The sequence below is a fragment of the Carcharodon carcharias genome, chromosome 12, assembly GCF_017639515.1.
Source record: "Carcharodon carcharias isolate sCarCar2 chromosome 12, sCarCar2.pri, whole genome shotgun sequence".
In the NCBI taxonomy this organism is placed as follows: Eukaryota; Metazoa; Chordata; class Chondrichthyes; order Lamniformes; family Lamnidae; genus Carcharodon; species Carcharodon carcharias.
In genome coordinates, this window is record NC_054478.1 from 146869031 (window position 1) to 146886923 (window position 17893).

General features: G+C 46.4%; 1 protein-coding gene across 1 annotated transcript in view; it reads left to right on the top strand.

Annotated features, from left to right (window-relative positions):
• The first annotated feature begins 1484 nt into the window (after nucleotides 1-1484).
• ahr1b (aryl hydrocarbon receptor 1b) overlaps nucleotides 1485-17893 on the top strand; it is a 251541-nt gene continuing 235132 nt past the window's right edge. Inside the window, exon 1 of the mRNA XM_041200813.1 lies at nucleotides 1485-1603. Within this exon, the coding sequence (XP_041056747.1) occupies nucleotides 1563-1603 (41 nt within the window). The 5' untranslated portion in view covers nucleotides 1485-1562. The remainder of the gene's footprint in view (nucleotides 1604-17893) is intronic.

Genomic DNA, 17893 nt, shown 5'->3' on the forward strand with positions numbered 1-17893 from the left:
TTATAGAGCAGTTTATAGGCAGCTTATAGAGCAGCTTATAGAGGAGCTTATAGAGCAGCTTATAGGCAGCTTATAGAGACAGCTTATAGAGAAGCTTATAGAGCAGTTTATAGGCAGCTTATAGAGCAGCTTATAGAGGAGCTTATAGAGCAGCTTATAGGCAGCTTATAGAGACAGCTTATAGAGAAGCTTATAGAGAAGCTTTTGGAGCAGCTTATAGAGGAATTTAGAACCAGCTTATGGAGCAGCTTATAGTGCAGTTAATAGAGCAGTTTATAGGCAGCTTATAGAGCAGTTTATAGGCAGCTTATAGAGCAGCTTATAGAACAGTTTATAGAGAAGCTTATAGAGAAGCTCATAGAGCAGTTTATAGGCAGCTTATACAGCAGCTTATGGAGGAGCTTATAGAACAGCTTATAGATAAGTTTATAAGCAGCTTATAGAGCAGTTTATAGAGATGCTTATACAGCAGCTTATAGAGTAGTTTATAGGCAGCCTATAGAGCAACTTATAGAGCAGCTTATAGAGAAGCTTATACAGCAGCTTATAGAGAAACTTACAGAAAAGCTTATAGGGCAGCTTATAGAAAAGCTTATAGCGTAGTTTATAGAGAGCTTATAGAGCAGCTTATAGAGAAGCTTATAGAGAAGCTTATAAGCAGCTTATAGAGCAGTTTATAGAGAAGCTTATAGAACAGCTTATAGAGAAGGTGATACAGAGGGACAGAGAGAGATACAGGGGCATATAGGGAGAGAGAGTGAGACAGGGGATAGAAAGAGAGAGAGCGATACAGGTGGATAAAGAGACAGAGAGTTAAAGGGGGATAGAGGGAAAGAGAGATACAGGGGAATAAAGAGAGGGAGAGATACAGGGGTACAGGGGTTTGGAGAGAGTGAGATACAAAGGGATTGAGTGAGAGAGTGAGATACAGGGAGATAGAGAGAGAGGGAGAGATACAGAAGAAATGAGAGAGAGGGAGGGAGAGATATAGAGGGATAGTGAGAGGGAGAGGAAGAGATAATGGAGAGAAAGAGAGTTAGATATGTGCATGGGGATAGACAGAGAGAGGTATACAGGGAGAGATAGAGAGAGAGATACAGGGAGAGAGAGAGAGAAATAGAGGGAGAGAGTGATACAGGAGGATAAAGAGCTACGGGGAGAGAGATAGAGAGAGAGATATAGGGAGAGAGGGGGAGATACAGGGAGAGATAGAGAGAGAGAGAGATACAGGGAGAGAGGGGGAGATACAGGGAGAGATAGAGAGGGTGGGATAGGGAGACAGAGACACGGGGGATACAGAGAGAGAGAAAGGGATGGAGAGAGGGAGAGATAAAGTGTAAAGCGCGCTCCCAGTGTCGACGCGCTGGACCAGGCGCGCTCCCGCGCTAAAAGAGGCGTGTGCACGATCCTCGATCCCGCGCTGCAGGGTCGCGATTGCGGAGCCGGAGCGCTTGCTCCGGTATTGCAGCCCCGGGGAGGGGAAGCGGACTCAGTCCGTGTTCCAGCTGCATTGATGCGGCTCCGGGAGTAAGGGAGGCTCCGGGAGGCCGGTCCACATCAACATGTACCCGGGCAGGAAGAGGAGGAAACCCGTACAGAGAACGTGAGTACAGCCTCCATAGATAAGGATGGAGCTGAGGATCGAGATTAGTACGGACTGGGACATTGGGGTTAATACAGACTGGGAGGTTGGGGTTAATACAGACTGGGAGTTTGGGGTTAATACAGACTGAGAGATTGGGGTTAATACAGACTGGGAGATTGGGGTTAATACAGACTGGGAGATTGGGGTTAATACAGACTGAGAGAATGGGGTTAATACAGACTGAGAGATTGGGGTTAATACAAACTGAGAGATTGGGGTTAATGCAGAGTGGGAGGTTGGGGTTAATACAGGCTGACTGTTTGGGGTTAATACAGACTGGGTGTTTGGGGTTAATACAGACTGAGTGTTTGGGGTTAATCCAGACTTGGTGTTTGGGGTTAATCCAGACTGAGTGCTTGGGGTTAATCCAGACTGAGTGTTTGGGGTTAATCCAGACTGAGTGTTTGGGGTTAATCCAGACTGAGTGTTTGGGGTTAATCCAGACTGAGTGTTTGGGGTTAATAAAGACTTGGACATTGGGATTAATACAGACTGGGAGGTTGGGGTTAATACAGTCTGGGACATTGGGGTTAATACAGACTGGGTAATCAGGGTTAATACAGACTGGGACATTGGGGTTAATACAGACCGGGACATTGGGGTTAATACAGACCGGGACATTGTGGTTAATACAGACTGGGACATTGGGGTTAGTACAGGCTGGGAGATTGGGGTTAATACAGACTGGGAAGTTAGGGGTTAATACAGACTGGGAAGTTAGGGTCTAATATCGACTGGGACATTGGGGTTAATGCAGACTGAGACATTGGGGTTTAATACCTACTAGGACATTGGGGGCTCGTATAAATTGGGACATTGGGGTTAATACACACTGGGACATTGGGGTTAATACTGAGTGGGACACTGGTGTTAATACAGACTGGGAGATTGGAGTTAGTACAGGCTGAGTGATTGGGGTTAATACAGACTGGGAGGTTGGGGTTAATACAGACTGGGACGTTGGGGTTAATACAGACTGAGACATTGGGGTCTAATATCGACTGGGACATTGGGGTTAGTGCAGATTGAGACATTGGGGGTTAATACCTACTGGGACATTGGGGGCTCGTATAAATTGGGACATTGGGGTTAATACAGACTGAGACTTTGGGGTTAGTGCAGACTGAGACATAGGGAGTTAATACAGACTGGGTAATCGGGGTTAATACAGACTGGGACATTGGGGTTAATACAGACTGAGACTTTGGGGTTAGTGCAGACTGAGACATAGGGAGTTAATACAGACTGGGTAATCGTGGTGAATACCGACTGGGACATTGGGGTTAATACAGACTGGGACGTTAGGGTCTAATATCGACTGGCACATTGGAGTTAGTGCAGACTGAGACATTGGGGGTTAATACCTACTGGGACATTGGGGGCTCGTATAGATTGGGAGATTGGGGTTAATACAGACTGAGACTTTGGGGTTAGTGCAGACTGAGACATAGGGAGTTAATACAGACTGGGTAATCGGGGTTGTTACAGACTGGGACACTGGGGTTAATCCAGTCTGGGAGGTTAGGGTTAATCCAGACTGGGAGGTTGGGTTTAATCCAGACTGGGAGGTTGGGTTTAATCCAGACTGGAAGGTTGGGGTTAATCCAGACTGGGAGGTTGGGGTTAATCCAGACTGGGAGGTTGGGGTTAATCCAGACTGGGAGGTTGGGGTTAATCCAGACTGGGAGGTTGGCGTTAATCCAGACTGGGAGGTTGGGGTTAATCCAGACTGGGAGGTTGGGATTAATCTAGATTGGTAAATTAGGGTTAATTCAGACTGGGGCTTTGGGGTTAATTCAGACTGGAGCTTTGGGGTTAATTCAGACTGGGGCTTTGGGGTTAATTCAAACTTGGGCTTTGGGGTTAATACAGACTGGGACATTGGGGTTAATACAGACTGGGACATTGGGGTTAATACAGACTGGGAAATTGGGGTTAATAGAGACTGGGAGATTAGGGTTAATACAGGCTGGGGCATTGGAGTTAATATAGACTGGGGCATTAGGGGTGAATACCGACTGGGACATTGGGGTTAATACAGACTGGGACGTTAGGGTCTAATATCGACTGGGACATTGGGATTAGTGCAGACTGAGACATTGGGGGTTAATACCTACTGGGACATTTGGGGCTCGTATAGATTGGGACATTGGGGTTAATACAGACTGAGACTTTGGGGTTAGTGCAGACTGAGACATAGGGAGTTAATACAGACTGGGTAATCGGGGTTAATAGAGACTGGGAGATTAGGGTTAATACAGGCTGGGGCATTGGAGTTAATATAGACTGGGGCATTAGGGGTGAATACCGACTGGGACATTGGGGTTAATACAGACTGGGACGTTAGGGTCTAATATCGACTGGGACATTGGGATTAGTGCAGACTGAGACATTGGGGGTTAATACCTACTGGGACATTTGGGGCTCGTATAGATTGGGACATTGGGGTTAATACAGACTGAGACTTTGGGGTTAGTGCAGACTGAGACATAGGGAGTTAATACAGACTGGGTAATCGGGGTTAATACAGACTGGGAGATTAGGGTTAATACAGGCTGGGGCATTGGAGTTAATATAGACTGGGACATTGGGGGTGAATACCGACTGGGACATTGGGGTTAATACAGACTGGGACGTTAGGGTCTAATATCGACTGGGACATTGGGGTTAGTGCAGACTGAGACATTGGGGGTTAATACCGACTGGGACATTTGGGGCTCGTATAGATTGGGACATTGGGGTTAATACAGACTGAGACTTTGGGGTTAGTGCAGACTGAGACATAGGCAGTTAATACAGACTGGGTAATCGGGGTTAATACAGATTGGGACATTGGGGTTAATCCAGACTGGGAGGTTGGGGTTAATCCAGACTGGGAGGTTGGGGTTAATCCAGACTAGGAGGTTGGGGTTAATCCAGACTGGGAGGTTGGGATTAATCCAGACTGGGAGGTTGGGGTTAATCCAGACTAGGATGTTGGGGTTAATCCAGACTAGGAGGTTGGGATTAATCCAGACTGGGAGGTTGGGGTTAATCCAGACTAGGATGTTGGGGTTAATCCAGACTAGGAGGTTGGGATTAATCCAGACTGGGAGGTTGGGTTAATCTAGATTGGGAAATTGGGGTTAATTCAGACTGGGGCATTGGAGTTAATTCAGACTGTGGCATTGGGGTTAATTCAAATTTGGGCTTTGGTGTTAATACAGACTGGGACATTGGGGTTAATGCAGACATTGACAATGGGGGTTAATGCTGACTGACATGTTATGGGGTAATACAGGCGGTGAGATTGAGGTTAGTGCAGGCTGTGACATTGGGGTTAATATGGACTGGGCATTGGGGTTAATACAGACTGGGACATTGGGGTTAATACAGACTGGGACGTTAGGGTCTAATATCGACTGAGACATTGGGGTTAGTGCAGACTGAAACATTGGGGGTTAATACCTACTGGGACATTGGGGCCTCGTATAGATTGAACATTGGGGTTAATACAGACTGAGACTTTGGGGTTAGTGCAGACTGAGACATAGGCAGTTAATACAGACTGGGTAATCAGGGTTAATACAGATTGGGACATTGGGGTTAATACAGACCGGATAATTGGGGTTAATACAGACCGGGTAATCGGGGTTAATACAGACTGGGACACTGGGGTTAATCCAGACTGGGAGGTTGGGGTTAATCCAGACTGGGAGGTTGGGGTTAATCCAGACTAGGAGGTTGGGGTTAATCCAGACTAGGAGTTTGGGGTTAATCCAGACTGGGAGGTTGGGGTTAATCCAGACTGGGAGGTTGGGGTTAATCCAGACTGGGAGGTTGGGGTTAATCCAGACTAGGATGTTGGGGTTAATCCAGACTAGGAGGTTGGGATTAATCCAGACTGGGAGGTTGGGTTAATCTAGATTGGGAAATTGGGGTTAATTCAGACTGGGGCATTGGGGTTAATTCAGACTGTGGCATTGGGGTTAATTCAAATTTGGGCTTTGGTGTTAATACAGACTGGGACATTGGGGTTAATGCAGACATTGACAATGGGGGTTAATGCTGACTGACATGTTATGGGGTAATACAGGCTGTGAGATTGAGGTTAGTGCAGGCTGTGACATTGGGGTTAATATGGACTGGGCATTGGGGTTAATACAGGCTGGGACATTGGGGTTAATACAGACTGGGACGTTAGGGTCTAATATCGACTGGGACATTGGGGTTAGTGCAGACTGAAACATTGGGGGTTAATACCTACTGGGACATTGGGGCCTCGTATAGATTGGGACATTGGGGTTAATACAGACTGAGACTTTGGGGTTAGTTCAGACTGAGACATAGGGAGTTAATACAGACTGGGTAATTGGGGTTAATACAGACTGGGACACTGGGGTTAATCCAGTCTGGGAGGTTAGTGTTAATCCAGACTGGGAGGTTGGGGTTAATCCAGACTGGGAGGTTGGGTTTAATCTAGACTGGGAGGTTGGGGTTAATCCAGACTGGGAGGTTAGGGTTAATCTTGATTGGGAAATTGGGGTTAATTCAGACTGGCGCATTGGGATTAATTCAACTGGGGCATTGGGGTTTATTCAACTGGGGCTTTGGTGTTAATTCCAACTTGGGCTTTGGGGTTAATACAGAGTGGGACATTGGGGTTAATGCCGACTGACATGTTATGGGGTAATACAGGCTGTGAGATTGAGGTTAGTACAGGCTGTGAGATTGGGGTTAATACAGACTGGGAAATTGGGGTTAATACAGACTGGGAGATTGGGGTTAATACAGACAGGGAGATTGGGGTTAATACAGACTGGGACATTGGGGTTAATACAGACTGGGACGTTAGGGTCTAATATCGACTGGGACATTGGGGTTAGTGCAGATTGAGACTTTGGGATTAATACCTACTGGGACATTGGGGGCTCGTATTGATTGGAACATTGGGGTTAATACAGACTGAGATTTGGAGTTAGTGCAGACTGAGACATAGGGAGTTAATAGAGACTGGGTAATCGGGGTTAATACAGACTGGGACACTGGGGTTAATCCAGACTGGGAGGTTGGGGTTAATCCAGACTGGGAGGTTGGGGTTAATCTAGACTGGGAGGTTGGGTTTAATCTAGACTGGGAGGTTGGGGTTAATCCAGACTGGGAGGTTGGGGTTAATCCAGACTGGGAGGTTGGGGTTAATCCAGACTGGGAGGTTGGGGTTAATCTTGATTGGGAAATTGGGGTTAATTCAGACTGGCGCATTGGGGTTAATACAGGCTGGGACATTGGGTTAATACAGACCTTGACCATGGGGGTGAATGCAGATTGACATGTTAGGGGGTAATACAGGCTGTGAGATTGAGGTTAATACAGACTGGGACATTGGGGTTTATATAGACTGGGACATTGGGGTTGATGCAGACTGGGACATTGGGGTTGATGCAGACTGGGACATTGGGGTTGATGCAGACTGGGACATTGGAGTTAATGCCGACTGGGACATTGGGGTTAATACAGACTGGGGCATTGGAGTTAATACAGACAAAGTGGTGTCAATACAGACTGGGGCATTGGGGTTAATACAGGCTGGGAAATTGGGGTTAATACAGACTGGGAGATTGGGGTTAATACAGACTGGGAGATTGGTTTTAATACAGACTGGGACATTGGGGTTAATACAGACTGGGACGTTAGGGTCTAATATCGACTGGGACATTGGGGTTAGTGCAGATTGAGACTTTGGGATTAATACCTACTGGGACATTGGGGGCTCGTATTGATTGGAACATTGGGGTTAATACAGACTGAGACTTTGGGGTTAGTGCAGACTGAGACATAGGGAGTTAATACAGACTGGGTAATCGGGGTTAATACAGATTGGGACATTGGGGTTAATACAGACTGGGTAATCGGGGTTAATACAGACTGGGTAATCGGGGTTAATACAGACTGGGACATTGGGGTTAATACAGACTGGGAGATTGTGTTTAATACAGACAGGGAGATTGAGTTTAATACAGACTGGGAGGTTGGGTTTCATACAGATTGGGAAATTGGGTTTAATACAGACGGGGAGATTAGGTTTAATACAGACTGGGAGATTGGGTTTAATACAGACTGGGAGATTGGCTTTAATACAGACTGGGAGATTGTATTTAATACAGACTGAGACATTGGGGTTAGTACAGAGTGGGACATTGGGGTTAATGCAGACTGGGACATGGGGGTTAATGCAGTCTGGGACATTGGGGTTAATGCAGACTGGGACATTGGGTTTAATGCAGACTGGGACATTGGGGTTAATGCAGACTGGGACATTGGGGTTAATGCAGACTGGGGCATTGGGGTTAATGCAGACTGGGACATTGGGGTTAATGCAGACTGGGACATTGGGGTTAATGCAGACTGGGACATTCAGGTTAATGCAGACTGGGACATTCGGGTTAATGCAGACATTGACAATGGGGGTTAATGCAGACTGACATGTTATGGGGTAATACAGGCTGTGAGATTGAGGTTAGTACAGGCTGTGAGATTGAGGTTAGTACAGGCTGTGAGATTGAGGTTAGTACAGGCTGTGAGATTGAGGTTAGTACAGGCTGTGAGATTGAGGTTAGTACAGGCTGTGAGATTGAGGTTAGTACAGGCTGTGAGATTGAGGTTAATACCGACTGGGCCATTGGGGTTAATACAGACTGGGCCATTGGGGTTAATACAGACTGGGCCATTGGGGTTAATACAGACTGGGACATTGGGGTTAATACAGACTGGGACATTGGGGTTAATACAGACTGGTACATTGGGGTTAATACAGACTGGGACATTGGGGTTAATACAGACTGGGACATTAGGGGTTAATACCAACTGGGACATTGTGTGTTCCTACCAACTGGGACATTGGGACCTAATATAGACAGGGACATTGGGGTTAATGCAGACTGGGACATTACGGTTAATACAGACTGAGAGATTGGGGTTATTACAGACTGAGAGATTGGGGTTATTACAGACTGAGAGATTGGGGTTATTACAGACTGAGAGATTGGGGTTATTACAGACTGAGAGATTAGGGTTAATCCAGACTGGGAAGTTGGGGTTAAAACAGACTGGGGCATTGAGATTAATTCAGACTGGGGCATTGAGGTTAATTCAAACTGGAGCATTGGGGTTAATACAGACTGGGACATTGGGGTTAATGCAGACTGGGACATTGGGGTTAATGCAGACTGGGACATTGGGGTTAATGCAGACAGGGACATTGGGGTTAATGCAGACTGGGATATTGGCGTTAATGCAGACTGGGACATTGGGGTTAATGCAGACTGGGACATTGGGATTAATGCATACTGGGACATTGGGTTTAATGCAGACTGGGACACTGGGGTTAATACAGACTGGGAGATCGGGGTTAATACAGATTGGGAGATTCGGGATAATACAGACAGGGGCATTGGGGCTTAATGCAGACTGGGACATTGGGGTTAATACAGACTGGGACATTGGGGTTAGTACAGGCTGAGTGATTGGGGTTAATACAGACTGGGAGATTGGGGTTAATGCAGACTGGGACATTGGGGGTTAATACAGACTGAGACATTGGGGATTAATACAGGCTGAGACATTGGGGGTAAATAAAATCTGAGACTCTGGGGGGTTAATACAAACTGAGAAATTGGGGCTAATACAGACAGGGACATTGAGGTTAAAACAGACTGGGAAATTGGGGTTAAAATAGACTGGGGCATTGGGGTTAATATAGACTGGGACATTGGGGTTAATACAGACTGGGAAATTGGGGTTAAAACAGACTGGGGCATTGGCGTTAATTCAGACTGGGGGCATGGGGTTAATACAGGCCAGGACATTGGGGTTAATGCACACTGGGACATTGGGGTTAATACAGACTTTGACATCGGGGGTCAATATGGACCGACATGTTAGGGGGTAATACAGGCTGTGAGATTGTGGCTAATACAGACTTGGACATTGAGGTTCATACAGACTGGGGCATTAGGCGTTAATACCGACTGGGACATTGGGGGTTAATACCGACTGGGACACTGGGGGTTAACACAGACTGAGACATTGGGGGTCAGTAAAGACTGAGACATTGGGGGGTTAATACAGACTGAGAAATTGGGGCTAATACAGACAGGGGCATTGTAGTTAATACAGACTGGGGAATTGGGGTTAATACAGACTGTGACATTGGGGTTAATACAGACTGTCCCATTGGGGTTAATCCCGACTTGGACATTGGGGTTAATACAGACTGTGAGATTGAGCTTAATACAGATTGGGACGTTAGGGTTTAATACAGTCTGGGGCATTGGGATAATACCGCCTGGGACGTTAGGGTTTAATACCGACTGGGACATTGGGGTTAGTGCAGACTGAGACATTGGGGGTTAATACCTAGTGGGACATTGGGGGCTAGTATAGACTGGGACATTGGGGTTAATACAGACTGACACTTTGGGATTAGTGCAGACTGAGACATAGGGAGTTAATACAGACTGAAACATTGGGGGTTAATACCTACTGGGACATTGGGGGCTTGTATAGACTGGGACATTGGGGTTAATACAGACTGACACTTTGGGATTAGTGCAGTCTGAGGCATAGGGAGTTAATACAGACTGAGATATTGGGGGTTAATATGGACTAAGACATTGGGGGTTAATACGGACTGAGACATTGGGGGTTAATACGGACTGAGACATTGGGGGTTAATACAGACTGAGACATTGGGGGTTAATACGGACTGAGACATTGGGGGTTAATACAGACTGAGACATTGGGGGTCAGTAAAGACTGAGACATTGGGGGGTTAATACAGACTGAGAAATTGGGGCTAATACAGACAGGGGCATTGTAGTTAATACAGACTGGTGAATTGGGGTTAATACAGTCTGTGACATTGGGGTTAATACAGACTGTCCCATTGGGGTTAATCCCGACTTGGACATTGGGGTTAATACAGACTGTGAGATTGAGCTTAATACAGATTGGGACGTTAGGGTTTAATACAGTCTGGGGCATTGGGATAATACCGCCTGGGACGTTAGGGTTTAATACCGACTGGGATATTGGGGTTAGTGCAGACTGAGACATTGGGGGTTAATACCTAGTGGGACATTGGGGGCTAGTATAGACTGGGACATTGGGGTTAATACAGACTGACACTTTGGGATTAGTGCAGACTGAGACATAGGGAGTTAATACAGACTGAAACATTGGGGGTTAATACCTACTGGGACATTGGGGGCTTGTATAGACTGGGACATTGGGGTTAATACAGACTGACACTTTGGGATTAGTGCAGTCTGAGGCATAGGGAGTTAATACAGACTGAGATATTGGGGGTTAATATGGACTAAGACATTGGGGGTTAATACGGACTGAGACATTGGGGGTTAATACGGACTGAGACATTGGGGGTTAATACAGACTGAGACATTGGGGGTTAATACAGACTGAGACATTGGGGGTTAATATGGACTAAGACATTGGGGGTTAATACGGACTGAGACATTGGGGGTTAATACAGACTGGGACATTGAGGGTTAATACAGACTGAGACATAGGGGGCTAATACAGACTGAGAAATTGGGGCTAATACAGACAGGGGCATTGGGGTTAATATAGACTGGGACATTGGAGTTAAAACAGACTGGGAAATTTGGGTTAAAACAGACTGGTGCATTGGGATTAATATAGACTGGGGCATTAGGGTTAATACAGACTGGGACATTGGGGTTAATACAAACTGGGAAATTGGGGTTAATATAGACTGGGGAATTGGGGTTAATACAGACAGGGAAATTGAGGTTAAAACAGACTGGGGCATTGGGGTTAATTCAGACTGGGGGAATGGCGTTAATACAGACTTGGACATTGGGGTTAATACAGACTGGGACATTGGGGCTTAATACAGACTGGGACATTGGGGCTTAATACAGACTGGGACATTGGGCTTAATACAGACTGGGACATTGGGGTTAATACAGACTGGGACATTGGGTGTTAATACAGACTGAGACATTGGGGGTTAATACCGACTGAGACATTGGGGGTTAATACCGACTGAGACATTGGGGGTAAATAAAGACTGAGACATTGGGGGGTTAATACAGACTGAGAAATTGGGGCTAATACAGACAGGGGCATTGGAGTTAATACAGACTGGGAAATTGGGGTTAGTGCAGACTGAGACATAGGGAATAAATACAGACTGGGTAATCGGGGTTAATACAGACTGGGGCACTGAGGTTGATATAGGCTGAGAGATTTGGGTTAATCCAGACTGAGAGGTTGGGGTTAATCCAGACTGGGATGATGTTGGAGATAATCCAGACTGGGAGGTTGGGTTTAATCCAGACGGGGAGGTTGGGGTTAATCCAGACTGGGAGGTTGGGGTTAATCCAGACTGGGAGGTTGGGGTTAATCCAGACTGGGGCATTGGGGTTAAAACAGACTGGGGCATTGGGGTTAATACAGACTGGGACATTGGGGTTAATACAGACTGGGACATTGGGGCTTAATACAGACTGGGACATTGGGGTTAATACAGACTGGGACATTGGGGTTAATACAGACTGGGAGATTGGGGTTAATACAGACTTTGACATCGGGGGTCAATATGGACCGACATGTTAGGGGGTAATACAGGCTGTGAGATTGTGGTTAATACAGACTGGAACATTGAGGTTCATACAGACTGGGACATTAGGGGTTAAAACCGACTGGGCCATTGGGGGTTAATACCGACTGGGACACTTGGGCCTAATATAGACTGGGACTTTGGGATTAATTCAGACTGGGACTTTGGGGTTTAATGCACACTTGGACATTGGGGTTAATACAGCCTGGGACATTGGGGTTAGTACAGGCTGAGTGATTGGGGTTAATACAGACTGGGAGATTGGGGTTAATGCAGACTGGGAGATTGGGGTTAATGCATACTGGGAGATTGGGGTTAATGCAGACTGGGAGATTAGGGTTAATGCAGACTGGGAGATTAGGGTTAATGCAGAGTGGGAAATTGGGGACAATACACAGAGGGGCATTGGGGTTAATACTGACCGGGACATTAGGGTTTAATACCTACTGGGGCATTGGGGCCAGTATAGACTGGGACATTGGGGTTAATACAGACCCGGGACATTGGAGTTAATACAGACTGAGACTTTGGGGTTAACACAGACTGGGGCATGGAGGTTTATATAGGGTGAGAGATTGGCGTTAATGCAGACTGGCCATTGCGGTTAATACAGATTGGGCATTGGGGTTAATACAGACTGAGAGGTTGGGGGTTAGTACAGACTGAGAGGTTGGGGGTTAATACAGACTGAGACGTTGGGGGTTCATACAGACTGGGACATTGGGGTTAATACAGACTGAGACGTTGGGTGTTCATACAGACTGAGACGTTGGGTGTTAATACAGACTGAGACATTGGGGGTTAATACAGACTGAGACATTGGGGTTAATACAGACTGCGACATTGGGGTTAATACAGGCTGTGTGATTGGGGTTAATAATGAATGGTAGATTGGGGTTAATACAGAGCGGGAGATTGGGATTAATACAGAGCGGGAGATTGGGATTAATACAGAGCGGGAGATTGGGATTAATACAGAGCGGGAGATTGGGATTAATACAGCGCGGGAGATTGGGGTTAATACAGAACGGGAGATTGGGGTTAATACAGAGCGGGAGATTGGGGTTAATACAGAGCGGGAGATTGGGGTTAATACAGAGCGGGAGATTGGGGTTAATACAGAGCGGGAGATTGGGTTTAATACAGAGCGGGAGATTGGCGTTAATACAGAGCGGGAGATTGGCGTTAATACAGAGTGGGAGATTGGGGTTAATACAGAGTGGGAGATTGGGGTTAATACAGAGTGGGAGATTGGGGTTAATACAGAGTGGGAGATTGGGGTTAATACAGAGTGGGAGATTGGGGTTAATACAGAGCGGGAGATTGGAGTTAATACAGAGTGGGAGATTGGGGTTAATACAGAGTGGGAGATTGGGGTTAATACAGAGTGGGAGATCGGGGTTAATGCAGAGTGGGAGATCGGGGTTAATGCAGAGTGGGAGATCGGGGTTAATGCAGAGTGGGAGATCGGGGTTAATGCAGAGTGGGAGATCGGGGTTAATGCAGAGTGGGAGATCGGGGTTAATGCAGACTGGGAGATCGGGGTTAATGCAGACTGGGAGATCGGGGTTAATGCAGACTGGGAGATCGGGGTTAATGCAGACTGGGAGATCGGGGTTAATGCAGACTGGGAGATCGGGGTTAATGCAGACTGGGAGATCGGGGTTAATACAGAGTGGGAGATCGGGGATAATACAGACAGGGGCATTGGGGTTAATACTGACCGGGACATTATGGGTTAATACCTACTGTGGCATTGGGGCCAGTATAGACTGGGACATTGGGTTTAATACAGACCCGGGACATTGGAGTTAATACAGACGGAGACTTTGGGGTTAGTGCAGACTGAGACATAGTGAGTTAATACAGACTGGGAAATTGGGGTTAACACAGACTGAGGCATGGAGGTTTATATAGGCTGAGAGATTGGCGTTAATGCAGACTGGCCATTGCGGTTAATGCAGATTGGGCACTGGGTTAATACAGACTGAGACGTTGGGGGTTAATACAGATTGAGATGTTGGGGGTTAATACAGACTGAGACATTGGGGGTTAATACAGACTGAGACGTTGGGGGTTAATACGGACTGAGACATTGGGGGTTAATACAGACTGGGACATTGGGGTTAATACCGAATGAGACGTTGGGGTTTAATACAGACTGAGACAATGGGGGTTAATACAGACTGAGACAATGGGGGTTCAAACAGACTGGGACGTTGGAGTTAATAGAGACTGGGACGTTGGAGTTAATAGAGACTGAGACGTTGGGTGTTAATACAGACTGGGACATTGGGGGTTAATACAGACTGGGACATTGGGGCTTAATACAGACTGACACATTGGGGATAATACAGACTGGGACATTAGGGTTAATACAGGCTGAGTGATTGGGGTTAATACAGACTGGTAGATTGGGGTTAATACAGGGTGGGAGATTGGGGATAATACACACAGGGGCATTGGGGTTAATACTGACCGGGACATTAGGGGTTAATACCTCCTGGGGCATTGAGGCCAGTATAGACTGGGACATTGGGTTTAATACAGACTCGGGACATTGGAGTTAATACAGACTGAGACTTTGGGGTTAACACAGACTGGGGCATGGAGGTTTATATAGGGTGAGAGATTGGCGTTAATGCAGCCTGGCCATTGCGGTTAATACAGATTGGGCATTGGGGTTAATACAGACTGAGAGGTTGGGGGTTAATACAGACTGAGACGTTGGGGGTTAATACAGACTGAGACATTGGGGTTAATACAGACTGGGACATTGGGGTTAATACAGACTGAGTGATAGGGGTTAATACAGAATGGTAGATTGGGGTTAATACAGACTGGGACATTGGGGTTAATACAGACTGGAGCATTGGGGTTAATACAGAGTGGGAGATTGGGGTTAATACAGAGTGGGATATTGGGGTTAAAACAGACTGAGGCATTGGGGTTAATATAGACTGGGACATTGGGGTTAATGCAGACTGGAAGATTGAGGTTAATGCAGACTGGGACATTGGGGTTAATACAGACTGGGACATTGGGGTTAATACAGACTGGGAGATTGGGGTTAATACAGACTGGGAGATTGGGGTTAATACAGACTGGGAGATTGGGGTTAATACAGACTGGGACATTGGGGATAGGACAGGCTGAGTGATTGGGGTTAATACTGACTGGGAGATTGGGGTTAATGCAGACTGAGAGATTGGGGTTAATGCAGGCTGAGAGATTGGGGTTAATGCAGGCTGGGACATTGGGGTTAATACAGACTGAGACGTTGGGGGTTAATACAGACTGAGACGTTGGGGTTTCATACAGACTGAGACATTGGGGTTAATAAAGACTGAGACATTGGGGGTTAATACAGACTGGGAGATTGGGGTTAATACAGACTGGGACATTGGGGTTAATACAGGCTGGGAGATTGGGGTTAATACTGAGTGGGAGATTGGGGTTAATACAGACTGGGGCATTGGGGTTAATACAGATTGGGAGATTGGGGTTAATACAGACTGGGGCATTGGGATTAATACAGACTAGGACATTGGGGTTAATACACAGTGGGAGATTGGGGTTAATACACAGTAGGAGATTGGGGTTAATACAGAGTGGGAGATTGTGGTTAATACAGAGTGGGAGATTGTGGTTAATACAGAGTGGGAGATTGTGGTTAATACAGAGTGGGAGATTGTGGTTAATACAGAGTGGGAGATTGTGGTTAATACAGAGTGGGAGATTGTGGTTAATACAGAGTGGGAGATTGTGGTTAATACAGAGTGGGAGATTGGGGTTAATACAGAGTGGGAGATTGGGGTTAATACAGAGTGGGAGATTGGGGTTAATACAGAGTGGGAGATTGGGGTTAATACAGAGTGGGAGATTGGGGTTAATACAGAGTGGGAGATTGGGGTTAATACAGAGTGGGGCATTGGGGTTAATATAGACTGGGACATTGGGGTTAATACAGACTGGGAAATTGGGGTTAATACAGACTGGGAGATTGGGGTTAAAACAGACTGAGGCATTGCGGTTAATATAGACTGGGACATTGGGGTTAATACAGACTGGGACATTGGGGTTAATACAGACTACGAGATTGGGGTTAATACAGAGTGGGAGATTGGGGATAATACAGACAGGGGCATTGGGGCTTAATGCAGACTGGGACATTGGGGTTAATACAGACTGGGACATTGGGGTTAGTACAGGCTGAGTGATTGTGGTTAATACTGACTGGGAGATTGGGGTTAATGCAGACTGGGAGATTGGGGTTAATGCAGGCTGGGACATTGGGGTTAATACAGACTGAGACGTTGGGGGTTAATACAGACTGAGACGTTGGGGGTTCATACAGACTGAGACATTGGGGATTAATACAGACTGAGACATTGGGGGTTAATACAGACTGAGACATTGGGGGTTAATACAGACTGAGACATTGGGGGTTAATACAGACTGGGAGATTGGGGTTAATACAGACTGGGACATTGGGGTTAATACAGGCTGAGTGATTGGGGTTAATACAGAATGGTAGATTGGGGTTAATACAGACTGGGGCATTGGGGTTAATACAGACTGGGAGATTGTGGTTAATACTGAGTGGGAGATTGTGGTTAATACTGAGTGGGAGATTGGGGTTAATACAGACTGGGGCATTGGGGTTAATACAGATTGGGAGATTGGGGTTAATACAGACTGGGGCATTGGGTTAATACAGACTAGGACATTGGGGTTAATACAGACTAGGACATTGGGGTTAATACAGAGTGGGAGATTGGGGTTAATACAGAGTGGGAGATTGGGGTTAATACAGAGTGGGAGATTGGGGTTAATACAGAGTGGGGCATTGGGGTTAATATAGACTGGGACATTGGGGTTAATACAGACTGGGAAATTGGGGTTAATACAGACTGGGAGATTGGGGTTAATACAGACTGGGAAATTGGGGTTAATACAGACTGGGAGATTGGGGTTAAAACAGACTGAGGCATTGCGGTTAATATAGACTGGGACATTGGGGTTAATACAGACTGGGACATTGGGGTTAATACAGACTGGGATATTGGGGTTAGTACAGGCTGAGTGATTGGGGTTAATACAGACTGGGAGATTGGGGTTAATGCAGACTGGGAGATTGGGGTTAATGCAGACTGGGACATTGGGGTTAATACAGACTGGGAGATCGTGGTTAATACAGAGTGGGAGATTGGGGATAATACAGACAGGGGCATTGGGGCTTAATGCAGACTGGGACATTGTGGTTAATACAGACTGGGACATTGGGGTTAGTACAGGCTGAGAGATTTGTGTTAATGCAGAGTGGCCATTGCGGTTAATACAGATTGGGCATTGGGGTTAGTACAGACTGAGACGTTGGGGGTTAATGCAGACTGAGACGTTGGGGGTTAATACAGACTGAGACGTTGGGGGTTAATACAGACTGAGACGTTGGGGGTTAATACAGACTGAGACGTTGGGGGTTAATACGGACTGAGACATTGGGGCTAATACAGACTGAGACATTGGGGGTTAATAGAGACTGAGACATTAGGCGTTAATACAGACTGGGACATTGGGGTTAATACCGACTGAGACGTTGGGGA